This window comes from Halictus rubicundus, chromosome 1, assembly GCF_050948215.1.
Source record: "Halictus rubicundus isolate RS-2024b chromosome 1, iyHalRubi1_principal, whole genome shotgun sequence".
Lineage (NCBI taxonomy): Eukaryota > Metazoa > Arthropoda > Insecta > Hymenoptera > Halictidae > Halictus > Halictus rubicundus.
The window spans coordinates 30,312,839-30,340,739 of NC_135149.1; the positions used below are offsets into that span (position 1 = coordinate 30,312,839).

The 27,901-nt window shown below is 42.0% G+C and overlaps 6 protein-coding genes across 14 annotated transcripts in view; 1 reads left to right on the forward strand and 5 right to left on the reverse strand.

Annotated features, from left to right (window-relative positions):
- Nasp (Nuclear autoantigenic sperm protein) overlaps nucleotides 1–265 on the reverse strand; it is a 39,496-nt gene extending 39,231 nt beyond the window's left edge. The window contains exon 1 of the mRNA XM_076800045.1: nucleotides 58–265. The gene's annotated coding sequence lies outside the window, so the exon portion shown is untranslated. The remainder of the gene's footprint in view (nucleotides 1–57) is intronic.
- A 2,450-nt stretch (nucleotides 266–2,715) lies between these two features.
- On the reverse strand, nucleotides 2,716–3,594 carry LOC143356670 (uncharacterized). The gene is made up of 3 exons (XM_076792597.1): nucleotides 3,494–3,594; nucleotides 3,279–3,420; nucleotides 2,716–3,023 (listed from the first exon to the last, which is right to left on the reverse strand). Exons 1-3 carry the CDS (start codon nucleotides 3,575–3,577, stop codon nucleotides 2,716–2,718), a joined length of 534 nt encoding a protein of 177 aa, XP_076648712.1. The 5' UTR covers nucleotides 3,578–3,594.
- Nucleotides 3,595–6,403: 2,809 nt separating this feature from the next.
- Nucleotides 6,404–9,176, forward strand: LOC143360473 (uncharacterized). Its single transcript, XM_076799377.1, has 3 exons — nucleotides 6,404–6,696; nucleotides 8,691–8,844; nucleotides 9,000–9,176. Exons 1-3 carry the CDS (start codon nucleotides 6,409–6,411, stop codon nucleotides 9,059–9,061), a joined length of 504 nt encoding a protein of 167 aa, XP_076655492.1. The 5' UTR covers nucleotides 6,404–6,408; the 3' UTR covers nucleotides 9,062–9,176.
- Nucleotides 9,108–14,135, reverse strand: LOC143360465 (uncharacterized). Of its 5 annotated transcripts, none has more exons than XM_076799365.1 (8): nucleotides 13,977–14,135; nucleotides 12,802–13,036; nucleotides 12,652–12,693; nucleotides 10,597–10,729; nucleotides 10,310–10,524; nucleotides 10,050–10,196; nucleotides 9,802–9,978; nucleotides 9,108–9,306 (listed from the first exon to the last, which is right to left on the reverse strand). In XM_076799365.1, exons 1-8 carry the CDS (start codon nucleotides 13,990–13,992, stop codon nucleotides 9,171–9,173), a joined length of 1,101 nt encoding a protein of 366 aa, XP_076655480.1. In that variant the 5' UTR covers nucleotides 13,993–14,135; the 3' UTR covers nucleotides 9,108–9,170. The 5 variants fall into 5 exon arrangements, with proteins under 5 accessions (XP_076655480.1, XP_076655440.1, XP_076655447.1 ...); XM_076799325.1 differs by lacking the exon at nucleotides 13,977–14,135 and adding an exon at nucleotides 13,239–13,652; XM_076799332.1 differs by lacking the exon at nucleotides 13,977–14,135 and adding an exon at nucleotides 13,239–13,651 and having other exon boundaries at nucleotides 12,808–13,036.
- Nucleotides 14,136–16,848: 2,713 nt separating this feature from the next.
- The window catches only part of LOC143360663 (uncharacterized), a 39,989-nt gene continuing 28,936 nt past the window's right edge, over nucleotides 16,849–27,901 (reverse strand). For 3 of the 5 annotated variants that reach the window (XM_076799724.1, XM_076799743.1, XM_076799751.1), the window contains exons 2-3: nucleotides 25,576–26,633; nucleotides 16,849–21,442 (exon numbers count right to left, since the gene is read on the reverse strand). In XM_076799724.1, the coding sequence (XP_076655839.1) occupies nucleotides 20,334–21,442; nucleotides 25,576–26,633 (2,167 nt within the window). In that variant the 3' untranslated portion in view covers nucleotides 16,849–20,333. Of the gene's footprint in view, nucleotides 21,443–25,575; nucleotides 26,652–27,901 lie in introns of all 5 variants that reach the window. The other 2 variants (XM_076799714.1, XM_076799734.1) reach the window with 1 other exon arrangement.
- LOC143360731 (inward rectifier potassium channel irk-1) overlaps nucleotides 26,500–27,901 on the reverse strand; it is a 190,468-nt gene continuing 189,066 nt past the window's right edge. Inside the window, exon 10 of the mRNA XM_076799855.1 lies at nucleotides 26,500–26,633. The gene's annotated coding sequence lies outside the window, so the exon portion shown is untranslated. The remainder of the gene's footprint in view (nucleotides 26,634–27,901) is intronic.

The window sequence follows — 27,901 nt, forward strand, 5'->3', positions numbered from 1 at the left end:
CTACAGTCCGAGAAAAACAATGCTTCTTCGAAATATCAAGTGTATGTATCCTCTTACCTTGAATTTGTTGGTTTAACTGGGTGTTTGACGGTTTCTTAACGACAGATACACTTTCACTGTTTCTTCGGGGCTTCGTGCGGGTAATTTCGGTTTTCTGGATGTTCGATTCAATCGTTGGAACGTAAAGTTTATGTACAAAGAGCTAGGAAGATCGAATAGGACGACCGTTATGCCAAACAACGGTTTATTACCGGCACGCGTACACTTGTGCGAGCGTCGAGCACACAGAAGCAAGGCGGATGCACCGATGTGAACGACACGCTCGATGCGCATGCGCTCTCATTTTGCCGCCATTTCTCACCTAAAGGCGGGATTGGTTTGTCTGAGAAATACAGCCATTTCAAATCAATTGTTTATTCTAGCAATACATACACCCTGCTTCTACATTAAACAAAACCAAATGCGATTTATTTCATTGTTAAGCATGTAACGCTTGAAATCTTATGTGTTGGTTTCATTGTTTTGAATGGGTTCTGAACGTTACGTCGCTGCTCTAGTTCGATATATCGAACTAGACAGATAGAATCGTAAATCTTTTATAAGTTAGTTTTACGTGCTTTTTGGTTTATGATCGTTATTCTGGGAACGGTAAAATGCGAATAGCACAAGAATAGAAAAGGTAAAAAATAATATATGGATAACATATTGGTTAGATTTATAGATCGATATACTTCGAGAATCGCAATCTGCGTACTGCACGCTTTTCGAATTTTTGCGCAGCCTCCATTCGTCGAGAGCCGCACTTTTGTGGAGGAGGGTTTTCTTTTGAGAAATTTCGTGGTTTATCGATTAGGTTTAAGTAAATATGCATCCGATATTGATTATTAACCTTCGAAGAGTGGATGACACAAATATGGGAAGTGATTATTGCGAATGTACGGTAATATCTTGCATGAAAAACCGGGTACCGGCAACAGCCTGTTGCTCCGCGTAACCCCTAACGAATTAAAGTGTGAACAATATAAATTCATAAAATTAATTGAAGTTAACATTCATACGTGGTTAACAACACAAGATATACGTACTAACCTATTAGTTGAACACAAAAACTGATATTATCCTACTAAATCAGTAACGGTAGACAGATTTAAAAATGATTGCCGGTTTCTAGTTCATATTCTCGATCTATCGAAGATCGGCGGCCATTTTCGTAGCCATCAAATAGTAGGCGCTCACGGAAAATTCGGCTCTATGTTTTTAGTTGAAAAACTGCGAGTGTTTTGCGGATCCGTTCGTATGAAAACAATCGTCGAAACGAGATTTAGTAAGTACAGTAATAGGCTCAACCCCTAATTAATTTTTTATTTCAATAGAGCGATAAAATGTATAGCACAGTCGATTACCTGTTTGCAGTTTCAAAAATGGCTACCCTTAAAACTCGACAACGAGAAGAAGGCTGCAATTATACTGATCTTTTTTTATTCCTACAGTCCTATGAAAAGAAACAATGTCTTATAAAAATGGTGAGTGGTTTTGTAGTTTCTCCTTTTTGTTACATGCTTTCCACTTTTCCGAAATTCGACACAGAGGGTCGCAGAAATAAAATATCAAAATGGCCGTTACGTTACGGAACAAAATGTTAGAAAGCAATAAAAGGAAATTTGTTGACTTATTCCTATAGTAGATATTATTTTCAGAGAGTCTAGGTCTTGGGATTTGATTATCCCCTTACAAAAGATGTAAAAATGGCCGTTATATTATGTAGCAAAATGATAGAAACCAATAAAAGGACTATGAAATTCGTTAGATTCATTCTTTTAGTAGATATTATTTTAAGAGAGCCTAGATCTTAAGTAGATAGCAATAAAAAGAACATGAAATTTGTTGATTCGTTCTTTCCAGAGAGAGAAGAGTTTAATTATCCAGTCAGATCCGGCAATTCGTTTTTAACGAGGCTGTCGTCGCCGTCCAGGGTGCTCTTAACCGAGATCCGACTATTCGATTTGCCGAGTATCTGTCGAGCTTTCAACTTTTCCAATGTGACATTCAACCCTTGCGATGCGTTCTCCTCGGAAAATATCTTCTTACGAGTCGTGAACAATTTCTCCTTTATTTCCGTCGTGGCGTGCTGCTTCCGGTAATGGTACTCCTTCCAGCAACGCTGAAAGCTCGCGAACGCATTGTTCCAAATGCAAAGCTCCTCCACTGGAGGAACGAATTTTAGTCAATATCAACTCTGAATTGTGCAATTAACCCTGGGAAGACCGCGCAGTTATTTTTAGAACAAACATCTTTACGAAACAAAAAACGGTTAGTTATTGTTATCATACTGACCTTTACGCCGAACCCTATGTTTGTAAATTATTCTGAAGGTAAAAACTAAGATACATACAGTGGTCGATAAAAGTAGAAGGCCACAGTTTATCTCTCATGCTCTTGTCTCGAAGGCAAATGAAGAAGCAAGAAACAAATCGACTGCGGATCTTTGTGCAAAATAAAAATTGTCTGCACGAAACTGAACAAAAAAAAAAAAAAAATTATATATTTCTTCACCCTAACAATTTTAATAAAAAAAAAAGTAACAACAGTATTCGTTAATTCTTCTGATGTTTTCACTGCTTCGCGTTTCACCTGATTTTCCCCATAAATATCCGCAGTCTGGTAATCAATTTTTCACTGCAGCTCTCTAGGTTTCATACATTATTTTATGAATACTCAGAACGATGCTCTTAGAACGATGCTCTTCCTAGGGTTAATGGTTGCAGGCCACCGTGCTACGCTGTTTCTACCGAACAAAACGACGGTCATGGCCAAGAAAGCGCCAGCCGGCAGCGTAAAGTTGGGTAAAAGTGCGGAGACCAAGTTCAGAATAGCGGGTCCCTCGCATAACGCCATCCCCTTCATGGTATTCAGCAACCACGGTAAATAGAGATAAGGGATGCCATACTTATCGCCGAGGGACATCATCAGCGTGGTTATCAGGCCGGCGATTACATTCGTTACTAGTATCACGATCTTCAAGTCTGCAAACAGCGTGATTCTTTGATCAGGACATTTTTCTACGCGATAAGCAAAAGAGGATACTCGAGACTCTGTGCAAACAATTTTTAACAGCTTTGCACTCAGAGATATCTATTCGGAGGAAGAAAAGTTTAGCAGTTCGATCAGATCTCGTTTCGAAATCGATAGAGCGAGATTTAAGGAGATTAAAGTTTGCTGATAAAGGCATTCGAGGAAGGAAAGGTCTCTTAGGTGATTTATTATCGGGGTATCGTTACTGAAACTGCGCCGGAAAAGAGCATTGAAGGCGGCGGATTTGGTCGTTGCGTTTCCTAAGGGGGTTCGGCCTCCGGCTTCGAACACGATCGAGCTCAAACAGTGTGTCGTGAAGCGTATTAGAGCCAAGTATAGTGCTTCTACCTGCGACAACATGTATTTTTCACGAACGCTAGAACGAGAATGGCGCAACGATCCGCCGAACACGAGCGTGTACCTTGCAAACGGTTTTCGTAACTTCGGCCGGCTTTCGTTTCTCGACGTAGGAGCAACTGGGACTCTCTTTTAATTTAAGTATCATATTTTCCCGGATTTTTTTGGTTTGGTTAACTTATCCACGTGTTGCACGTCGCTCGACCGTAATAAATTAACAAAGAAACACGCAGCGTGCACTGCAATTTCACGTCGGTGCTCGTAGTCTTTCTTTTATTGGATACACGAGCGCGCGTGTACCCGGTGAGAACGTTTTACAATAATTTCAACAGAGTCCCGAACAGAGAAAGTGAACGGTTTTAACGAGATTGCCGAGCCTGTTTGTGGAACAAACAAAACACTTGCAGCCAATTGTGCACGGTTAGAAAGGACAGCAACAGCTCGTCGCGTTTCACGTGGAGCCCGTCCAAAAATACTCGGACACAGAACATGATCACTTCGATGATGATTACGCACAGTTGCATTAGCAACCAGGGTGTATGTAGCAACGGGTATTCCTAGAAGAATGCAACAGCACTCGATAGCGTTAAACTTGCAGTGAAATCTTGCTGAAGTAGCTTACGGTTATCGCGCCCAGCATGATCAGCGTGTAGTGTTCTATTCCCAGGATAGAAGTCATCAGCTTCAGGTCCCTTTCAATGTCTGGGGGAACTGAACAAATTGCTAATTGTTAGTGGGAACGACAATATTGTTGGATTTTAGCACTGTTTCAAGTAGCAATTAGTAGTTTCTTAAGTTTTAAAAAATCTTCAGGGGATTTTGTAGTCAGTTTTGTGGACTTTGTTTCAGGGACTCCTTGGGACTCCAAAAAGGATCAGAGATGTTCTAGGGATCCCTCAAATCCTTAAGGATTCTCCTAGAGATTCTGGGAATTCCCAAATGCCTGAGGGTTCTCCAAGGAATTCTAAGGACTCTCAAGTTCCCGAGGGTCTCCGAAGGAATTCCAAAATACCCAGAGTCCTTAGGGGTTTTCAAGGAATTTCCAAGGATCCCTAGGCCCTCAAAGACACTCCAAAAAATGTTAAGGATCCCCAAATTCCTATAGTTCTCCAAGGATTACAAAGTCTTCCAGGGTCCTCCGAAGAATTTAGAAGTATTTTCAAATTCCCGGGGGTCTTCGTAGGAACTCCAAGGACCCCAGAAGAGTCCTTAGGGATCTCCAAGGAATTCCAAGGATCCCTAGGTCCCCAAAGACCCTTCAAAAAATGTCAAGGATCCCCTTTCTATAGTTTTTCAAGGATTTCCAAGTCTTTCAGAGTCCTCCGAAGATTTTCGAAGTGTTCTCAAGGAATTTGAAAAAGGAAAAGAAAGAGTTTTTCAAGGAATTTCAAAAGGATTCTAGGAGCCCCTGGGAGTGTCCTTGAATCCAGCTTTTCAAGGATTTTGAGAATCTGCGAAGGTTTCCCGTAAAAGATCAAGGATCCTTGGGATCCAGAGGATCTCTGGAGGATCCCTCGATCCCGAAGACCCCGCAGGAACTGAAAAATGTTCTGCACGGTGCCTGTATTTATACCCCGCCGTGAATTAGTGCGCACGATCGAATTTCTCATATTTATTATGGCATACTGTCACACGTAACTTGCGCTGAAGTTAATTTTCCGTCCCCTATTTACCAACATGACTTTTTACCATGCAATGCAATATGTGCAACGAAGAATTGCACAATGTGCTCACTGTGTTTCATCGTTAATAACCGAGTATTCTTTTTAATTGAATTATTCAACGTACCAGTTTCCTTCAATCTGCAATGGCCCGATTGCTTCTCCGGTCTCGTCGCGTTCTTGTTCATTATCCGAACAATGTCGAACGCGGTAATGATCTAACAATCAACAGAGTTGTTAGCATTCGAAACTACAGGACTCGATATCGATCGAACAAAATCAATAGGTCAATGAATCAATACTCCGTCCACTTTAGCGAACTCGGTCAATGTTCAATTATGCAGAAACAATTAATGAGTATTACGATCGACTAACGGTCCCAATGAGGCCCAGCAGGATCACGTAGATTGAGTGTCCCATCATATAATGGTCGCACAGGTTGCACGCTAGGTATCCAATCCGCTGAAAAGAGGTCGCAATCATTGTCATCTATTTTCTGATCTGGTATCCAACAATTTTCTTATCAAAGCGACTATCAAACTCTCTGAATCGAATTTTATCGTAGCGACTGACTAGAGACACGCCTCGCTCGTTAGGCTTTCGTCTACCTCGGATCCTCATAGTTCGGTCTCGTTTAATCAACGATCTTAGGTTGAGGTTAATTAAATAGGACCGGTGAATTGAATTTTATCTCCGCGATTGCACACGTCGTAATACAAAAGAATTAAAAAAGAACTTCTTCTTCAATCTGGTAAAGGGTCTCTAAAAATTCGTCGATCAATACTCTCTTCGGCTCTCTTCGTTCAAAATTATTTTGCGCAACGACCAACGCAATACTGCCGCGTTGAAACGATGTGCGAACATGTGTTCGCACACACACACACACGTGCACGTGTCGACGCTCACCGAATGTCTCCCGCTCCCTATGATCGACGTCATAGTGGAAATCAGGGAGCGTTTCCGTCGACGCGCCATTTTTCCTCTCGTGATTTAGTCTCGTCGAAAATTAGACCATTTTTCCGGGAGGGGAGTTTTCACTGGAATTTTCCCTGCCAGGTTATACAGTACAATCTCATTTTACAGAACAATCTGAATAACGACAAAAACATGCTCGACCGTGTTTCACTTCAGTCGACAGTTTTGGCCATTTTCGGTTTTCACGAAAATAGAAAAAAAGAGAAAAAATACACAGGATGAATTATCATCCGGATCAAATTGAAATCGTGTCGGGGGAACAGAGGCCGGTGAGTTTCGTGTACGTTTTTTTAATGTAGTTCAGAGGAATTTATTGCTATATTTTTTTCAGAGGAAACTCGGGATGACCTCGTCCCGCGGTGATGCGAGAGGGAACGCGTTTGCCAATAAGAACGTGCACGAGAAAGAAGTGCTGCGAGTTTGTCAGGCATTGTTGTTGTCCACGTGCGTCCTGCTGTCGAGTTACTACAGTATTTTCCATGGCCGAAGCGAGTTTAGCATCCTGAAGAATGGCCAATTCGTTCAGGGGTACAAGCACAAAGCTGTGGTCACTTTGAGCTTGGGTTATTCCGCGCCATACTCCACGGTTTGCTTCCTGGCCACCGGTATGCTCGCCTATTCTCTCGTCTCGGTGAGAAACGCTATCATCCCTTGGCCACCATCCTCGACTAAGTACCACGAGCGTTTTTGAATTTATTAAGACTCGGTGAATCACAGCGACTCCCACTGATATTCGAACGCTCTTAAAAATGGCATAACTCTCGTCAATATTGGACTATACCACTTGAATTTCTTTGAGAAGTTAGAACTCACTAAAAATTTCTTGGTACTTGTAGGTAAGATATAATATCACGAATCAGTGCTTGAATTTATTACAAAGTTTGTTTTGGATTTCAAAATGATTGATTACTTATGGGCCCCCCTAATATATAAAAATTTTATTTTGCGTAGAGATCCGCAGTCTAGTGATTATTCAGAGAAGAGTAGAGACACTAATATTCCTACGCTCTTAACACTAGGTTTACGGAGCACTAAAAATTACTATTCTACATTACTTTGTACAAATAACATGAATGTATCGATCAGAGTTTGTAGCCATTTTTTTAATAATATATACCCAAAGAAATCAATATGTTGAATAATTGCTCATGGATGCATTTTTACAATCTCAATATTCGCAGTTTAAAAATACTAGAATCCGTCATTTTGACGGGTCCCGTGCATCTAGTGTGAAAAATCGCATAACTTTGTCAATATTGGACTATACTACTTGAATTTTTTTGAGAAGTTCGAACTTGTAGAAGGTAGAATTTTTTTGAGAAAAATGTTTGATCAAAATTGCAACTGGTCGAAATTACAGAGAAAGTACTAAAAGTTGTATTTCGCGACTTTTTTATGCGGGCTTATATTAAAAATTTGAAAAGTACGTTTTGTACATCTGTATCAATTATACATTTTCTGAATATTCCATCGAAATCGGTCAACGTTGCAATGAGCTACAAACGTTTAACGATGAAAACTTAAGGCCGAAAGTCGCGTATTTAGTGTTAACGGACATTGTTATTGTATTCACTTGTATTATTATTGTACTCTTCTTGTATTATTTCTGTATTCTATATTATTGTACCCACTTATATTATTCCTGTAAAGCGAAATAAACCCAGAAGGGTTTCAAATGCCTAATAAAAAAAAAAAGGAACGTTTACCGATTTTGATGAAATTCTCAGAATATGTATAATTCATACGGATCTACAAATTGTACTTCCTAAATTTTCAATCTAAGTTTACATAAAAAAGTTGCAAAATGCAACTTTTAGTAGTTTCCCTGCAATTTCGACCAATTGCAATTTTTGCAAAAATTTTCTTTCACTTTATGTAGCAACCAATTGTGCTAACTTCTTTAACACTAGATTTACGGGACCCGTCAAAATGACGGGTTCTAATATTTTTAATTTAATATTAATAAGATTCTAAGGATGCATACATAAGAAATTATTTAGCAAATTTATTTCTCTTTGGGTATATATTATTTTAAAAATATTACTAAAAATGTGGGTAGCACGTTCTTGTTATTTTTATGAAGTAACGCAAAATAGACGCTTTTAGTGCTCCGTAAACCTAGTGTTAAAAAAGTCCAAGTCGTGTGGTCCAATATTAACAAAGTTATACGATTTTTAAAAGCGTCCGAATATTAGTGGGAGTCACTGTAGGTAGTTGAGATATTTGGGTAAACATTTAATTCTTTGTAACAAAATTTTTTAAAAGTCTAAGTTACGTGAAAATGATAATAGACAAGTTCCATTGCCATAAATGATGACTAGACTGCAAATATTTTTATGCAAAGGCTGCGAAACTGGGGCAAAAAAAATGATGCGAACGTGTCATTAGGTTGCAAATAATAGAACAGTTAAAACAACAGTTAACAGTTAGACCAGTTGGAACAGTTATTTTTAAGAGAACAGTTATTTTTAAATTTTAAAAATATTTTCCTCATTTTTTGTTTGACCGATTTTTGTCATAAACGCATAAAATCCGCAGTCTATCGATGTCTCTAGACTGCAATGATTGTGAAGTTTGAGCAGAGAAGGTGCTGAACATTGTAATTAAGATAGTTGATCATTGCAGAAAAAACCACGCTGGAGCCTTCCATCTATAGTCCTCTACCTGGCTGACATGGTGTACGATATCAGTGGCGTAATGGTGGCAATTTGGTTATTTTTCGCCAACTTATCGCTGCCGACAGCTTTGGCTTACGCAACAGGATTTACAATCGTGATGCGTACGTTTCAATTCAATGAATCATTTAAAAAAAAATTATTTATTACTGTTCGAGTCTTCTAGATCTCAAGATCCGACTTTTCCAGAGCTTTTTAAAAGCCGACAAAACTCAATCTTCAACTACCAACTATGTAATACTCCCCCCAATTTAATTAGTCGCAGACATCTGGATATGGTTAGGCGTGCTCAGGCTCTACGAACAGCGAACCTTCAAATAACGAACCCCGTCCCGAAATCCAAGGAGAACAAACACCGCGCGTCTCATACAAATGTCACACAACGTTTATATTCTATATTGTACACAAGTTTGAATAAAGAGGTGAATCGTCAGGTATCGAAGCTGTGTGAACGAGCTTCGTTGTCCCTCGTCAGGATGCTCGCGTAGACAGTGGGACATTGCAAAGATGCGCTCGAACACTTCGTCCCGGTCTCGAAAATCCTTATTTCCGGGCAATAGTACAGTCTGAAAATTCAAAGATGAAAGAGACATTTGGGAGAGTCTCCTTAAAGTTAAAAATTTACTACTTTTCCCAAGATTATATTTCTCAAGAGAAGAGAAACAGAATTAATGTCCGACGCTCTGAAAATTCAAAGATGAAAGAGACACGTGGGAGAGTCTTAAAGTTAAAAATTTGCCTACACTTCCCAAGATTATACTTCTCAAGCGAAGAGAAACAGAATTAATGTTCGACGCTCTGAAAATTCAAAGATGAAAGAGACATTTGGGAGAGGCTCCTTAAAGTTAAAAATTTGCCTACTCTTCCCAAGATTATCAGGAGTCATTTACTAGTTGTACACAATCATCTACAGCGCAAAGAAAAGTTTAGTTGGTCAATAATGCTAGTAATCTTTTCCTTTCAGAAGGGATGTTCGAGTAGCTGGCTTTCCGCTGGCAGAGACTAGACCAATTTGCAAGCAACAATTAATCGCAAAGGGACGATTTCACGGCGTACTTTACCTAGGACAATATTTCCTCACGGCTTCGTTGATCGTAAATTCTCGATCGAAGCTGGTCCTCGATATTTCCTGCACGAGGAATCCCATGAACGCCTGGCAAGGGACTCCGGTGGCTTGAATATCGTTCTCCGGTTCTATCGTCGCCAGTTGATCCGGCAGACAACGATCCTTATCCCCGCTGAAAAGCGCAGCAGATTTCGAGACCGTGTTCCGCCTAACGATATCACTTTTGTTCCCGAAGAGACTCACTTGCAGAGGAGCCGTTTCACAGTGTCCAACGCGCAGAACATGCTCGGCTTCGCTGCGATTCCAGGGACGGCCCAGAGCAACTGCGCCTTTGCAGCCAACTCCAGTAGATCGTCGTTCAAGCCCCTTGCAACTTGCGACAACTTCGAACTGAATCGAAACGATTAGGTTCGCGAGAGCGCCTTCGATTTGCGTTAGTTCGACGGAACTCGTTTTAGAACGCGTTTATGTCTCAACTGCGATTGTTCTAGATTTTCTCTCACCCATTGAAGAATCTCCCGACAGTCAGATCGACAGCTTGTACATTGGAGATCTCGATCCTCAATCGATCTCTAATATAATCCCCAGGTGTTCTAGGCGAATCAGGATTATTCGCGAGGGATTCGTTCACTTTTGAGTCTGAATTCTTGTTAGTTTTAATCGCATCGTCCAGGTGCCTCTCGATGGGCTCCTCTTTTAGCAAGTTTATTAAATAGAACTGATGAACAAATAGGATTTGTTAGCGTTACCGTGAGAGAGGTTGGTGGATCTTAGTGGATCGCATAATTACTTTTAAATCTGGATGCTCGCGAGCTGCGGTCTCGATGTTACAAAATTCCCCGGTGGACCAATCTCTGTGAGCCAATTTTAGGAAGTACACATTCGACGATTCGTTGATGTCGAACGCTCTATTGCCTTCCACTCTGAAATGTTGATCGCGTTGTTGCTAATTTTTACTTATCTTTCTAAGTTAAACGCACAGAAACTTTTCATTCCCTGGCTTTTTTAAATCCACTGATATCCCCAAAAATGAAAGTGGAAAGTTTAACACGTTCGTTACCAGCTTCACACATGTCCACGATTTTATACAGGGTGTCCCACATAAATGGGGATACCTAAATATCTTTCGTATTTACAGTCCTATCAGAAAACTTCAAAGGACAAGTGACACTATTGCAGGGGGCAATATAATGGTGTTTTTTAATGAAATTTCAAGGTCACCGATGTTTTTTTAAATGGAATAGTATATTTTTTTACGATAGCATGATAGACAATAAAAAACTGAATTTAGTGGATACCAGCTTTTTGACCTTGAAATGACCTTGAGCAAGAATAATCATGTTGAAGCGGATGAAATGTGGAAGTTTAAAACTGACGTGTTTCAGCATTGATTGCGCGTTGTTTACGTCGGGTTGGCCTTTACATATCATAATAAATGTTCGAAATGTCGACCATCCTCATTTATGCAATGACAGACAATTCCTGATGTAAACTCAAGTGATATGGGTGAAACTTTTCTATTTGCAGTATTCGTGAAATACTACTTCTGCTAATGCCGGACTCTTGTTCGAGTTGTCGCAAACTTACATGTGGATCGTTAGATACTGCAGCTAGGATATTAATTCTATTTTCTTCGTGAGTCACAATTCTTTGTTTATTACGATTTTTAGAACTTACACTACCGGTATTTTTAAATTAATTCTATTTTCTTCGTGAGTCACAATTCTTTGTTTATTACGATTTTTAGAACTTACACTACCGGTATTTTTAAATTGTTCTACCACGACGGAGAATGCGTGTAACGAAGGACAAATACGATTCACAAATTTTTCACGATACGAACGTACTGCTTGCCTCAAAGTTTGGTGGCTTTCGCCATAAGTGAAAACCATATCGATTCGTTCCTGTACAGTATAACGCATTGTTATCACTATCACGTTTCGAACTCGAATAATGCAGAAGGAACAACGTACTTATTCTAACCGATTAACCTTCTGTTAACGATCTCAATGATACATACTCTAACATAAACATACGCTGTTTACTATGAAAACTATTTCGAACATTTGTTATGATATGTAAAGGTCAACCCGACGTAAACAACGCGCAATCTTTGCTGAAACACGTCAGTTGTAAACTTCCACATTTCATCCGCTTCAACATGATTATTCTTGCTCAAGGTCATTTCACGGTCAAAAAGGTGGTATCCACTAAATTCAGTTTTTATTGTCTATCATGCTATCGTAAAAAATATACTATTCCATTAAAAAAAACATCGGTGACCTTGAAATTTCATTCAAAAACACGACATCAAAAATTTTTTTCTTCACCATTATATTGCCCCCTGCAATAGTGTCACTTTGTCCTCTGAAGTTTTCTGATAGGACTCTTATGTGGGACACCCTGTATAATATAAAGACAATCTATATGCATGTGAGAATTTATAGATTTTGCAAGAGGCAAAATTGCATTTAATAGCACAATGTAACCACGAAGACTGTGGCTGGAATAAATTCTGGCAGCGATCGTGTCAACGAAAATAAGTTTGTACTTAACCCTTTGCGCTCGAGTGGTGACTCTGAAGCACCACTAGAAATTGTTGTGGCATTATTCCAAAGAAATTACAACAAATATTACAATGTATTTGTTACATTACAAAATTTGTATTCAACAGATTACTAAACATTTAAATATTATATGTGGAAATCGGATCAGTTTCGTACGAGTAAAATGAAAATATTGTAAGACGGAAGAGAAAAATTTAAAATAGCGCCGAGAGTGCAAAGGGTTAATATTATTAGTTCGATTAGCTTGTGTTTTAAAATGTATTTTTTGCAAGACTCACCGATCGATTAATTCCGAGTAGAAAGTGTTAGCGACGTTGCGGCTGCGTTAAAGAGGAATTACGGTTATAATCGTGAGGACAGGTCATGGATAGTGTAAATAAATAATCGGTGAACGAACTGCACTAATCGCGGGGTATTTCGAATCATACCGACACCTGTTACCGACGACAGTGGGCAGGCAAACGGCGACCGTGAGGAACGTCAGCAAGACCAGACTGCCGATAATTAGGCAGACTGCCAAAAACGCGCAGAATAGGTCCGCCGGCCATCTTCTCAGCTGGTTCACCACACCTTTCACTATCGGAGTGTCGACGTTTTCCGGAAATCCGTGATCTCTTGCCGCGTAGTTTGGATAGAGAAGCAACACGTCCTCGCCGAAAGGATCTACGGACGTTCACAGTGATTCCGAGAGATCGAGATGACGTGGGTACAGTGTCCACCACTCGAAGAAAACTCAACAATTTTTTGGAGAACGTAGTTTAAAGAACAAACCATTGTCATCGTTGTTTAAAGCGCAATGTCATGATGTTATAAATTTTCTTTGGCTACGGGAGATATTTAAAGAATAAAAGTGATTGTTGCTTACACAAGAACATCATGACGCTCCAGATTTGTGTTTCATAGGTGCGCTTTAAATAAACGAAACTGCGTCTTGTGTTTGGAAATGTTCGATCGCTTACGGTAATGGCTAGACTGCAGATTTTATGCATTCATGTGCACGCACGCATTTTTTACTGGCCTGTTCCAGTTACTTTTTCACATTCCGCATAAACGTCCCGGCTTAATTAGATTCTTGGCTTGTTTTTAACTACGCTAAATTTTTCGTTCAACGATCTGCTCTATCGTTACAATTGTGAGATAGTCTTGCAAATAAAAGGAACAACATTGGAACACGCAAACACCGCCGTGTATTATCTTACGATTATTAGCTTATCGGTATTTTTCTTTCGTGTGCCTCAAAGTTTCAACACACATTTACATATTTTTGCAAGAATGTCCGCGTTATCGAACATTTTTAAATTGTAACGTCCGCCTAGAAACATTTAAAGAGGACTTTGTAAAATAATGTACTAAAACTAACAGCGTGCTCGAGTGTCTCGAAGCGATTAGACTGTGGATTTCATGCTTCGACTACTAAAAACAAGCCAAAATGTTGCCAAATTTTCCGGTTGGCGTGTCGTCGAAAAACCGGCCAAATATGTAGACAGAAATGTTCTTATCTCGTGCTAATTACCGTGAATTGCCGCGCGGAATGTTTTCGTTCGCATAAGTACCAGCAATCTAGCCGCGATATTTAAAGCTCGTGATTTCTACAGCGACTCACCCTTCGTGCTCGGCATAATGTTCGATACTTTCTCACTGCTAATATCGTCCGCCTCTCCGGCCGTTTATGCAGTTAGTATCGTTCGCCAAGTCAGCATTTCGCAATAATTGGCCGTATTTAAATTGAGTCACGACAGACCGCCATGCTAACGGAGGTGCGCGGTCGGCATAGTGTTCGAAGTGGAGCATCGAGTACGAAAAACATGCGATCGCACGCATGAAACAGGAATTCTCGCGACGGGGGAAAAGGTTACCGTGATGCAAATACTACTCGCGATTGTTTTCCGCGGCGAAAACGCTCCGGCTCGTCGCGAGTTTCGTTCGATAATGAGCCAGACTTTTCCGCGGGACGCATGATTAATCAATGAACCGCGATTTATCGTGAGGTCGGCAATAAGGCGCGCTGCGAACTGAAAAACCGTTGTTCGTTATTCTAATCGCGCGCTTTCGAGCGATAAGGAAAAATACGGAGAAATAAAAATGGAATTGCACTTGATGGAAAGCGAGTATTGCAATCTCGAAGAATCATGAAACTGTGGGAATCTGTAGTGCATGTATAGGTGTAGATTGCGCGATTCATTTTGCTATGAATTGTATTGTATATTCATTTTGCTGCACAAATTCACTTTAAAAATTTGAAAAATTCCGCGATATTTCAGTTTTTTTTTTTGTTAATTCTACTACTTTTGTCCGGAAGCTTTTCGTATCCCTTATTTTAGAGGGACCCACAAGTAATCAATTACTTTGAAATCTAAAAGAAACTTTGTAATGAATTCAAGCACTGATTCGTAATATTATATCTCACCTACAACTACCAAGAAATGTTTAAAGATACATTCAAATTACTGACTACTATTCTCCACAAATAAATTTGTTTATCGAGAGGCTTTTTGTTGGTGCCATACCGAATTGATACTTCGCTCAGGATTGTTGTAGGAATGTGTTTTTGGAAACTACGTTTACAACTGCAGTGATTTTTCTATATATGTCGCCAAGGCCTGGATGATAAATGTCGCGGAGTTATCCCCACTAAGGGCCACGTGAAGGGCCACGAACCTTGAATGGCCTTGGATGCCGAGGAGTGTAAACATAACACGGCTCGGACATGTCTCCCGGACGATATTATTATAATATAGTAAGGAGAAAAACTGAACACACATACGACATTTTAACAAAAATAATTTTTTATTCAATATTTTCATGTAGAATACAAAAGAAACAAAATACTTAGTATTATATACAATCTTTTGGCTTTTCAAGACAAACTTCACATTTGTGATATTATTATTATTTCGCTTTACACAATTTTTTTTTCGTGTATTCGGTTTTGCACCGCACTAATATTCTCGGGATTAGGAACTGCAAACACAGATTTTGTAAACAACTTGGTAGTCCATCACGGTCAATGCCACGGCCAGGAGTGCCAGTAGTTATTAGTTTATCGTTGTTGATGCGTTAACACGCATCACTATAACATCATGAAGCCATTATCTGAAGATATGAAGAATAATATCATTTTCCAATTAAAGTCGGGTTTATCAACGCGAGTAATTGCTAGAAAATTTGTCGTCAATCAGGGAGTTGTACATAGGATACGGAAAGAATACTGTAGTAGAGTCCCTGCATCTTTTGGAGGCAGTCCAAAATGATTATCTTGTCAGGAGAAGAGAAGGTTGACGAGATACATTACTTCAGAAATTGCAACGACGGCACCAATGGCTGCAAAGTTATTAGAAAGCGATGTTGGAAAGAAAATTAGTAAGTGGACGGCTCGAAGGGCATTAAAAGAAGCCAATTTTACAGCAATTGAGAAGAAAAAAAAACCAGCTCCATCAAAAAAGAATGTCAAGGCCCGTCTGAGTTTTGCAAGAAAATATTTAAGCTGGAATATAGAGCAATGGAAAAAAGTAATTTTTTCCGGCGAATCTAAAATCAATCGAATTTCATCGGATGGACGTTCTTGGCGTTGGAAGAAGCAAGGCGAACCTCTTTTACCGCGTTATGTGAAGCAAACAATAAAATTTGGTGGTGGGTCACTTATGGTGTGGGGGTGAATTACGGCGTACGGTGTAGGTTCACTACATCGAATAGAAGATACGGTGAACCGGTATACGTATAAGGATATTTTAGAAAAAAATTTACTGGAAACAATTGAAAATATGCCGGTACCAGAGTGTAATGTCGTATTCCAACATGGCCACGCTCCTGGGCATTGTGCGAACAGCGTAAAGAATTGGCTGCAAACTCAACCATTTCAAACCATGGAATGGCCTGCTCAAAGTCCAGACATAAACCCGATTGAAAATGTCTGGGCATACTTAAAAATGAAGTTACAGAATAAATATAGTGCTCCCCCAACAACGATAACTGATTTGTGGCAAAGAGTGCAGGAACAGTGGTACTCTATTACACCAGAATATGCGAAAATGTAGCATTAAGTATGCCTAAACGTATTCAGGCAATTATCAAGGTTAAAGGTTCATGGACGAAATACTAAGTGTACGAAAATCGGAAATGTTTACTCAAAATTAGTTGCGGTGCAAAACCGACTACACGGAAAAAAATTGAATGAAGCGAAATAATAATAATAATATCACAAATCTTAAGTTTGTCTTGAAAAGCCAAAAGATTGTAGATAATACCAAGTATTTTGTTCCTTTTGTATTCTACATGCAAAAATTGAATAAAAATTTATTTTTGTTAAAATTTCGTATGAGTGTTCAGTTTTGCTCCTTACTGCAGTTTGCGAGTTATAAAAATTGAGAAATAGCGAATCGGCGAAGTAAATTTCTTTCAATTTCGATTTCTTATTGGCTCAGTTTCTTATTGATTGGTAAATTGGATGGACAGGAGCGTGAATATTTATCGAGGTGTTCGATTTCGAAATGTCTTTATTACAAATAACATTTTCACAATTTACGGCTAGAAGTCACGATGGCAGGTGTCCATGACTCCAAAAAACGACGCAGAGAGTCATCGCTGAGAGTTCCCCAGCGTGCTCGATCTAAACGATCTCAGACTGATTTTGCTTGACGCTCGTTCCGCGGATCGAGCGATCCAGCAGAAATGGGAATTCGACGTGATCACTGGTTCGTGTCGAGCTACTCGCTTACGATAAACTGGAAGCAATAAATATGAACGATAGCGATCCGTTCGAACGACGAAATTTCCAGCGACAAATTCAACGGATGAGATAAACGTTGCTCGAATTAACGCTACTTTAATCGATCTCGGTGGTCGACGAGCTCCCAAGCTTCCAGATTCGTTCACAGATTAATTGACAAGGTTCATATACTAAAATCCGGAAACTTGTTCCATGAACACGTGTGCTTTCGTTGATAACAATGGCAAATTGTACTGTACAAGATGACTGCGAAATATTTTGACAAACTTGGGTGAATTGTTTATTATTAGAATTCAATAATCACAGAGGAAGACAATCTGAAGAAGAATATATTATATTCTCTATTAAATTGACAATTTTTCAAGCGAGTTTTAAGCTCTGTTACAACACCCAATTTTAACGCAAAGCATTTGCAACTTAAAAATGATGGCGCTATCAAAGTTTGACGATTTATTTCGCGGTGAATTTGTACGAAAAAGCACGAAACAGCAGGCCGACGACTCGGATCAGAATTCGAAGCTCAATTCCTCAGGCACTTGTGCGCTCTAGATTAGAAAAATACAGTTTCCGCTCTGTTCTCGGCTCTCTATCACTATAGCTAGCCGATTTCGGGTTCCCGCGTCCAGCCGATCGTCCATTCAATGGAAAAGTTCCACTCGATCGGTCGCAAATCGTTTTCTTTCTCTTTCGCGGAATATCGGAGGGCTAACGTGGCGGAAAAGCATCGCGTCGCGTTCGATACTAGTCCAAGAACGCTCCTAACGAAGATTTCGGGAAACTAACGCGCTATAAGGAAACGGGATCGCGAATATTACGCTTTTGGAAGCTTCGCGTGGAACCGACCCGCGGTTTTCAAATCGATTTCGAGCAGAAATGGTTGTACGCGAACTCGAAGCGGCTCGAGGAAACTATCGTGCGGATTAATTACGCGAGAGCACTAAATACTTTCTGCTAGCTTGTGCTGCGGCCTCTCAACCCTCGGACACTTTCGTCTCAGGCGTTTCGGTATCACAATTCGGTAAACAATTGCTGAACAGTGTAATCGATAATCCCTTTGAAATTTCCAGACTGAGGATCATTGTATATTTTCTTATTTGTACCGTTATTTTTTAGGAGAGAAAAAATTTGATTTTTCAGACATCTTGTTAAACGATGCAGTCTAGAGTTCATGTTAATCATCAGTCTGAGGATTTTTGTACGTTTCATGGCACTTAAAAAGCTTCTTGCATTATTGGTATCGTTGGTGGAGAAGATAAAATTTTGTATGTGTATAGTTATCTTAGATCCTTCTATAAAAATATGTACAGTGTAGAATTTTCCAAAATAGAGTACTTCTTGATTCTAAATTCACTGGTACCATCGCTAGTGATACTTTAAACTCTTTTATAAAAATACAAGCGAGAGTAGCTTAATTACACTTTACATCTCCGAGAAGAAACACATCCGCAAAATTACTAGTTTCACTAATTGTCTACGAATTGTGTTGCAGCCAAAGCACCGGTCCATATTCGCCTACTCTCCAAGTTCCTGCGAACATCGTTCAGCCCGCGAGCTTCCACTACACCTCCAACAAACATGATCAACGATTCAAACTGAAATGCAACATCAGCCTCTGGATCAGCTGAAAATAGCAACCGGTCGCAAACAAGGCTCGGGCATCAGGATCTGATCTTTCCCCTAACACTATTCCTACCGACACTTCACGTATACCTATTCCTACCGCGACCGGTCTTTAGCACGACTTATATTTTTTAATCTAGAATGAAGATAATAGCCAATTTGACAGTATAAAAATATAGTTTCTTCTATTTAGGAGTATATAATGTACATTTTTTTCGTTTTCACCGCATAATATTTCGTTTACTATACCCTGTTGGGCCTGACGTTTCCCTAAAAATATTCTGAATAGGTGCTCTTCCAGGATTAGACCCTTCTTTTACTTCTTGCCAAACAGTTCCGTCTACAGCAGTTTCGATTACCTCTTCCTCATTCTCACTATCGGAACTAACTAAAAATCTCCTTCTCTTTCGTCCTCTACGTGCGTTCGAAACATTCTCTTCGTCCTCATCGGTGTTCGGGTCGGTCTCAAATAGATCATAATTGTCCGCATTGTCATTTTCAATATCAAAAGTCTCCTGATCATCTTCGGTACGCTCTTCATCAATATTATTTATTTTCTCTAATAATAAATTTATACTCTTCGAACGTCTTGACATTTTGGGAATGAGTATTCAAGGGATAAAATAAAAACTAAAATATAAAAATGTCAATCAAGATGGGTAAGAAAATGAACAAAAGATAAAATGTGAAACTTACTACGAAGTATTGTTGGGCTGTTCACTTTTTTGAAAATGACACTTACAACACGTAATACGATATAAAATAAAAGTAGAATCATAATAGAATAAAAATACAAAATAGTAAAAGACTGCCGAATATGCTCCTTGTAACTTTCACGTTTCGATGCTCTCCGTTCAGGTCACAAGACTTTACCGATTTGAATTCGTGAGAAGACGTCTAGGCATCCCTTTCGGCTATGATTTGATTTATTTTACAGTCATAGTGGATAAGACGGTGTTAGAAAATCCGAGGTTCTGGACCGTTTCGGATACCAATTAGGCAAATGAACACCGCGAGGCCGATAGGCGAGTCGAGAACTGTAAACGCTTTGAAGGGCCGTAAAGCAGTCCCTGGAAGGCACTTTTCGGCTAAAATCATGCCACAACTGCATTACCTTTCGTCCGTAACGACTTTATAGTTTCGGAATCGAGTCTTTGAAAGAATACTATTACAAAAAGATATAAATCGTTCTACCGGTCAAACGACCGGTCGCGGTAGGTAAGACAGACTACAAATTTTTCTCAGAAAATAAACAATAAAAAAAAAAAGAAGTGAATATTGAAAAATGTATTATACGCATATTTTAGAAAAAAGTCGTGAAGTTTAAAGGCGATTCAATTACGTTGTATATAGGAAAATCTAATGGAAATTTTAAAAACGGTCATTTGACCGGTCGCGGTAGGAATAGTGCTAATCAGCTGAAACGCTAGTGGCCGAGGGTTGAGCAACGGCCAATTACGGATAGTTTGTTTCGGAAGTGAACGCTATTCCGACTGTATGTACAACACGATTGCACTGGCACTTGTTCGGAGAAAGGCACACACGCGGTTGTCAGTCGTTCACAAACAAAACGAACCGTTCCTCTCTCTCAAGAGAGAGAGAGAGAGAGAGAGTTCAGACGCTCGTGTAGGAGAGGGGTTGTTTCGTAGGCTTCTCCCCTAATTTCTGGGGAGCACTGGTGGTATTCCTCGGGGATTCGTCGCTGCCCAGAGAACTTTGGTCGCTGTTCGGCCTGGACAGCGCCTGGTTCACGTCCTGCAGCTGCGCGTTCTCGTAGCTCCTCCTGTTCCTGGTGATGGTGGCCTCGTGGGGCAACCGAAGATCCTTCCTGACGTACTCGGGACTCGAATTCCACTGAGCACCGTCGTAGAACCCTGATTCCGGCGAGAGATCGGACGTAGGCGAGACGGCGGACACTGGGACAGGGGATTGCCGAAGCTTCGAGGAAGAGTAATCGATCGGCGACAGGTTAGGGTCCGAGAGGGAGGTCCTGTTCCCGTCGTTGATCTCCTGCAGACGCGGCACCTGTTTCGGGAACTTCTCCACCTCGATCGTCAGCCTATCGTCGTTCAAACTAGGCCTTCCATTCTCTGGTTTCGCGGAGATGTTCCTTCTGATCGAGTTCAGACGCTCTTTGCTGCCAGTATGTCGCCTGGCAACCGTCAAGCTCTCTCTTGGCTCCAAGGATTTGTCCAGAGGAACCAGCAGGTACCTTCTGGAGCCGTTCAGGCTCCTAGACCCGTCCAAGGACCTCCTGTCTTCCTCCAAGCCTCTCAGGATGTTCCTGTGATAGAGACTCCTCTTGCTGGATCTCTTCTCCTCGTCCCCTAACTGCGGCCTGGTTATCATACGCCTGCTGGCCTGTCTCAACAAAGGACTACCTTCTCTGGAAGTCTCCGGCTCCTCGTAGATGATCTCCCGACTGTTCTTCAGGATCTCCCGGTTGACCGCCTCCGGTAAATGCTGCAGCTCGACGTCGCCCATCACCTGGATGCCGTCGGCGTCCACGTCCAGGATCTTGTAGTGATGTCCTTGGTGGCTGGTGTCCCTGTGAGCGTTTCGATACGGAGCATCCTCGACGCTGGCCTCGCTCCTGATGCTGTCCACGTGCGACAAAGGATGCGGCTGATGATGGTTCGGCAGGATCATCGGGGGACGATGACCGCAGTGGCACTGGCCGTCCATGCAGGACTCCCCTAGGAAGTCCTCGTCGGTTATCACACCTGGAAAGCAGTCTGCTACTTAGCGATTTTAGGGGGTACAGAGGGAATCGGATACGCTTTGGTCCCGGTTCAGGGTTTAATCAAGACACCACACCCGATAGAGGATTTCGTACTGGACAATCTCAGCTCGAGAATTAGTTCGCCGGATGTTAATCGACCTTGGGAAACGCATGCTAGTTTCGAGCCGGGCTCGCGGAAGGACCAACCAACAGCAACGTACACCACCGTGATCATTTACAAATGGCCCAAGGACTCCGTGGCTCGCGACGCTCTTCGGCAAGGCCGCGAGCGAAGAGTTAGGACAACACGAGAGACAGAAGCGCGACTGACACATTCGGGACTTCCACGGCGTTTTGCTCCTTCGTGATCGTTTATGTGGAAATCTTTCGCTTGCCCCAACCTCGAACGTTCTACGTTCGATCGATTCGGGATTCTTCGGCTCTAGCCAGGGTCCCGATCACTCGTTGCCGACTTCCTCGACGGGTCAGACTCCCGGGCAGTCGTCGATCGATGGGATGTCGATGTGCAGTTTCGAGGACGCCTGGGAGGAGTGTCCCTGCGGGACTACGAAGTCCGTGGCGTCGTTCTGGTTGACGGTGGTCAGCACGATCGGCACGGATTTCGGCTCACTAGGGATTTTCCGCAGGCCTCCATCTACGGTTATAGATCCAGCACCAACAGTCAGACAAGAAACAGGATCGGCAAGCTGCGGAACGCACCCGGAGGAGCAAAAGCGAAGCGTTAAGCTGCGAACTTCACTGGCGTGAGTTACCTGCGACGTTTCATTGCGAGACCGACTCGCAGAAGCACACTCGTTTGCAAATATTAGATTGGCAAGAAAGTAATTTCGGTTTTCACTAATATTAGGTTGGGGAAATTCATCATTTTTACGTGAACTTCAAGACTTTATTTAACATGTTTCGGATTGTCCGATTTGGGTCAAATATGCACCGTTTTGTTCTATAATTTGTTGCCATTTTAAAGGTAGCTTCATAATGCCTCTCTCATAGAAGTCTTGGTCCCTAATGGCGAAAAACTCTAGTAATCGATTTTCACAATCTTGTCTTGGTGCCAATTTCTTATCACTAAGGAAATTTTGCAATGCAAGAAAAACATGGTAATCGCTTGGTGCCAGGTCCGGACTATATGGTAGATGCATCGAAACTAGATGGCTTTATGTTTTGTTTGATTGACTTCTGTTAACGTTGCATTTGTTTTCTTTCTGACATTTCATAACTGCATCTTTCAGGCTACTTTTGAAGCAAATCACACGTAATTTTGATTAAAATTGTTAGTTCTGTGTCAATTTGAACATGGAGTACAAAAACAAACATTATAGGCACATATTGCTTTTTTATTTCCGTAGAGGTTGAAAACCTGCCGAGGCTCGCAAAGATATATGTGAAGTTTATGGTGTGGATTGCTTAACAGAACGCACGTGCCAGAATTGGTTTAAAAAATTCCGTTCTGGAAATTTCTCACTTGATGAGGACCAACGTTCTGGTCGACCATCTGAAGTTGATGATGACCAAATGAAAGCCATTATTGAATCGGATCGTCATATAACTGTCCGAGAGGTTGCAGACGGGTTAAATGTCTCGCATACAACTATAGAATATCGTTTAAAAAGTCTCGGAATCGTTGAGAAGCTCGATATTTGGGTTCCACGCGAATTGAAAGAAATTCACTTAACGCAACGCATCAACATATGCGATATGCATCTCAAACGAAATGAAATCGACCCTTTTCTGAAGCTAATCATCACTGGTGATGAGAAATGGGTTGTTTACAATAACACAACTCGAAAACGATCATGGTCCAAGCGTGATGAATCAGCCCAAACCACGCCGAATGCTGAATTGCACCAAAAGAAGATCATGTTGTCAGTTTGGTGGGATTACAAAGGTATTGTGTATTTTGAGCTTCTCCCAAGGAACCAAACCATCAATTCAGATGTTTATCGTCGACAACTAACAAAAGTGGACATAGCAATCAAAGAAAAACGGCCAGAATTGGCAAATCGCAAAGGAATCGTGTTCCACCATGACAACGCTAGGCCACACACATATTTGGTAACACGTGAAAAGTTATTGGAGCATGGTTGGGAAGTGATGTCACATCCACCATATAGCCCTGACATTGCACCATCAGATTATCATTTATTCCGAAGTTTACAAAACTCTGAATGGTAAAACTTTCACTAACGACGATGGTCTGAAATCGCACTTGGATCAGTTTTTCACCGAAAAGGATCAGAAGTTTTATGAGCGCGGAATTATGAAGCTACCAGAAAGATGGCGAAAGATCATAGAACAAGATGGAAAATATTTTATTGATTAAAGTTCATTGCTTTGATAAAAAAATTGGATTTTATCTCACCTAAAAATACCGAAATTACTTTGTTGCCAACCTAATATAATTCTTTTTTCTTTCAGGAAGAAGAGGGAACCGGCCACCAGAGGAACTCGAGGTCACTGATCAGCTCCTGAGGACACCCACGGTAGCCCCCAGTTTCCTAATCATCAATTGTGATATTAGGACTCCTGGGCTGTAGTACGGTGTGGCCTAAACATTGAGATGAAACTCGAAGGGGTTGTACGAGAGGGGAGTAGGACCTTGAATATACAATTTTAGCTGCGGGTCTTTATTAGATTCCAAAATATTTGCAAACACTTGGGCAAATTTCCGAAAACCGGTCATATCCGATTGATAACCCCTCCAAGTTTCATCTCAATCTGACACTTCGACCATACTGTGATAGCAACTGATATCTGATAGCAACCGTCGCAAGTGAGCATCAGCTTGCTATCTTAGAGACACGTGTCACGAGAGTCGCTGTCGCAGAAAAGTCGCAAGCTACTTGCCAGTGTATTCGCACCTACATAGCAAGCGGAGAACAAGAGAAGAAGCGTGCACAATAGAGGCATAGAGACACAGAGAGAGAGAGAGGAGGCTTGGGTGGTTGCTATCGATTAGTTTGATTCGCATGTGCATCCCAATTAGCGCGGTTGGCTGGCCTTGCTGTATCGTTAGTGGTTGTTTTGTAACGCGTTGCATCGTGCGCGTTCTCTCTCTCTCTCTCTCTCTCTCTCTTTCTCGATGCCATGTCGATGGACAATTTTAATTGCGCCGAACATGCCAGTTTGAGCGGAACTGCGACGTAGCTTCGAAATTCTCTGGACTAATTCTAGTCCAGGGTTAATCACGCTCACACGAAAACGAGGTAGACACGTGGGGATCATGCTCTGGAGAGAGAGAGAGGGAGAGAGAGAGAGAGAGAGAGAGAGAGAGAGAGAGAGAGAGAGAGAGAGAGGGAATCTTGAGATCCGTGAATCGGTCCACGGGGGATCGACGTTATCGACTATGCCGTCATTGACAAATCAGTTTCGATTCTGTCCAATCTACGAGGAGGTTAGACTTCAACTACTACTACAATCAGATTGGATAATGATCAACTAACTCGGACCATGGTTGACGGCGCTCTTCGACGAAGAGCTCTCTAGATCAGGCATGTGCCACTGCCCTGGCTCCATTGAACGCCGGAGCAACTAAGCCACGCCCACTCTGGGCGGTCTGCACAGAAAAAGGGCGGTCCGTTGACTTTGTTGCTCCTGGGGACTGTGTCGAGCACTTGTTGCTCATGGCTGATCTAAGTTTACTACCAGCTATCGTAGTTATTAGACTTCTGAGTATTCTGGTTGAAAGGGGAACACCCAACATGGAGAATCATGTAACTCAATGCTAAGTGCTTAGGGTAGGGGAAAATGTTTCCCCCACCAACGTCTCTTTCGTGCAGCGCGCACCTTCCCGTGCGTGGCTTATGCTGTCTATCCACATTCGCGAGGCACCCCTGCGCAGCGAAGATGCGCGCTGCACGAAAGAGACGTTGGTGGGGGAAGCAGGCAGCCGAGGGGCCCCTACCGCGCCCATTACTGGCTTAGGGGATTCTAGATGGGGGATTCAGAGCCAAGAGCAACAAAGCCACACCCACTCAAGGCAAAATAAACGCCTTCCATCAAGCTTCGTCTGCCCTCAGGGGCAGCCTAGAGCGCTCCGAGGGCAAAGAGCACAGTAACCCATGCCTGCATGATTTCCTAATCGTTCTCTAATCCCTCCGCTAATCTCAAACTCACCGTTCCCATGGCGGAGCTCCTCCTGCACCTTGTAAAACTCGGCGAGCTCTCTCCCGGAGCAGAGGGGCGTGTCCACTTGAGTGGTACTATTGAACAACGAGTAATCGACCTCGTAACCCTGTCTGTCCTTCGAGTAGGTGACCATGGACTCGAACCGGTGTCCCCAGAGTATCTCCTGCGGCAGGTAGCTGGATCTAGCCTGAGTGGTTTGCCCCGTGGACTCGATGGTGCCTTCGAGTATGGCGACGACCTCGAACCTCTCGATGAGCATGTCTTCGGCGGACATGTTGTAGAAAGGGGACTCCGAGTTGATCTTGTGGACGATGGTGGTGGGCCAGATGAAGAAGAGGTTGCCGTTCTGTCCGTCGGTGCCGACGGCGAGTTCCTGTTGGTTCTGGGACAGGATCTCGCCCTCTTTGGTGGTCCTGGATCTGATCAGCTGCGCCCTGACCGCCGCTCCGATGATGTGACTCTTCCTCATGTCTCCCACGCGGAACATGAAGCAGAGCTCGCCGTCCCGTTGACAAATCACCGCGTTCCTCGAGAACAGCAGCGTCTGCGTTCTCTGTTTCGGCCTGCTCATCTTCGCGAACACAATGCCGACCATGAACGCCTGTATCATCACACCCGCGATGCTCTGCAGACACATCACGAAGATCGCTTCGGGACACTCCTCGGACGTCGAACGGCTCCCGTAGCCGATCGTGTGCTGCGTCTCGATGCTGAACAGGATGCAGCTGGTGAACGAGTTGATGTTGTAGATGCACGGCGTCCAGTTGTTCTCCACCTGGAACGGCGGCAAATGCCGCTCGTCGAAGTCACCGTGGGTGAACGCGATCAACCACCAGATCACCGCGAAACCCAGCCACGAGAGAATGAAGCTCAGGCTGAAGCACAGCAACGTCCAACGCCATTGCGTGTCCACCAGGGTCGTGAAGATGTCCTGGAGAAAGCGGAGCGAGCGCCGGGAGATCCGAGACTGCAGAACGTTGCAGTCCCCGTTCTTCAGCACGGCGCGACGACGCAGCTTGCGGGTTGGACCTGCCCTGTAACGGCTCCTGCAAGAGTCCAGACCCCTGCTCAGTGATAAATATCAGGAATTCAAAGACATCGCCGATTATAGAAACTACTCGTTGGCCAAATCGATTCGATCCACGAAGGAAGATACATTAGAGAATTTTATTGCGAGTCGATGGGACAATGGACCCTCGTTTTTAGAATCTCTTGCAATTTTTAACTTTCGTGGTGGTCATTCTTCAGGGACGGCTTTTTGGGAACTATAACTGAACCTGAAGAGTGACTTAAAAGTCTAATTTCATTGCGAGTTGATGGGACAATGGACCCTCGTTTTTAGAATCTCTTGCAATTTTTAACTTTCTCGGTGTTCGTTCTTCAGGGACGGCTTTTTGCGAACTATGAATGAATCTGAAGAGTGACTTAAAAATCTACTTTTGTTGCGAGTTGATGGGACAATGGACCCTCGTTTTAAGAATCTCTTGCAATTTTTGGCTTTCGTGGTGTTCATTCTTCAGGGACGGCTTTTTGCAAACTATAACTGAACCTGAAGAGTGACTTAAAAGTCTACTTTCATTGCGAGTTGATGGGACAATGGACCCTCGTTTTTAGAATCTCTTGCAATTTTTAACTTTCTCGGTGTTCATTCTTCAGGGACGGCTTTTTGCGAACTATAACTGAACCTGAAGAGTGACTTAAAAATCTACTTTTATTGCGAGTTCGGACAATGGACCCTCGTTTTTAGAATCTCTTGCAATTTTTAACTTTCACGGTGTTCATTCTTCAGGGACGGCTTTTTGCGAACTATAACTGAACCTGAAGAGTGACTTAAAAATCTAATTTCATTGCGAGTTGATGGGACAATGGACCCTCGTTTTTAGAATCTCTTGCAATTTTTAACTTTCTCGGTGTTCATTCTTCAGGGACGGCTTTTTGCGAACTATGAATGAATCTGAAGAGTGACTTAAAAATCTACTTTTGTTGCGAGTTGATGGGACAATGGACCCTCGTTTTAAGAATCTCTTGCAATTTTTGGCTTTCGTGGGGTTCATTCTTCATGGACGGCTTTTTGCGAACTATAACTGAACCTGAAGAGTGACTTAAAAATCTACTTTTATTGCGAGTTCGGACAATGGACCCTCGTTTTTAGAATCTCTTGCAATTTTTAACTTTCACGGTGTTCACTCTTCATGGACGGCTTTTTGCGAACTATAACTGAACCTGAAGAGTGACTTAAAAGTCTACTTTCATTGCGAGTTGATGGGACAATGGACCCTCGTTTTTAGAATCTCTTGCAATTTTTAACTTTCTC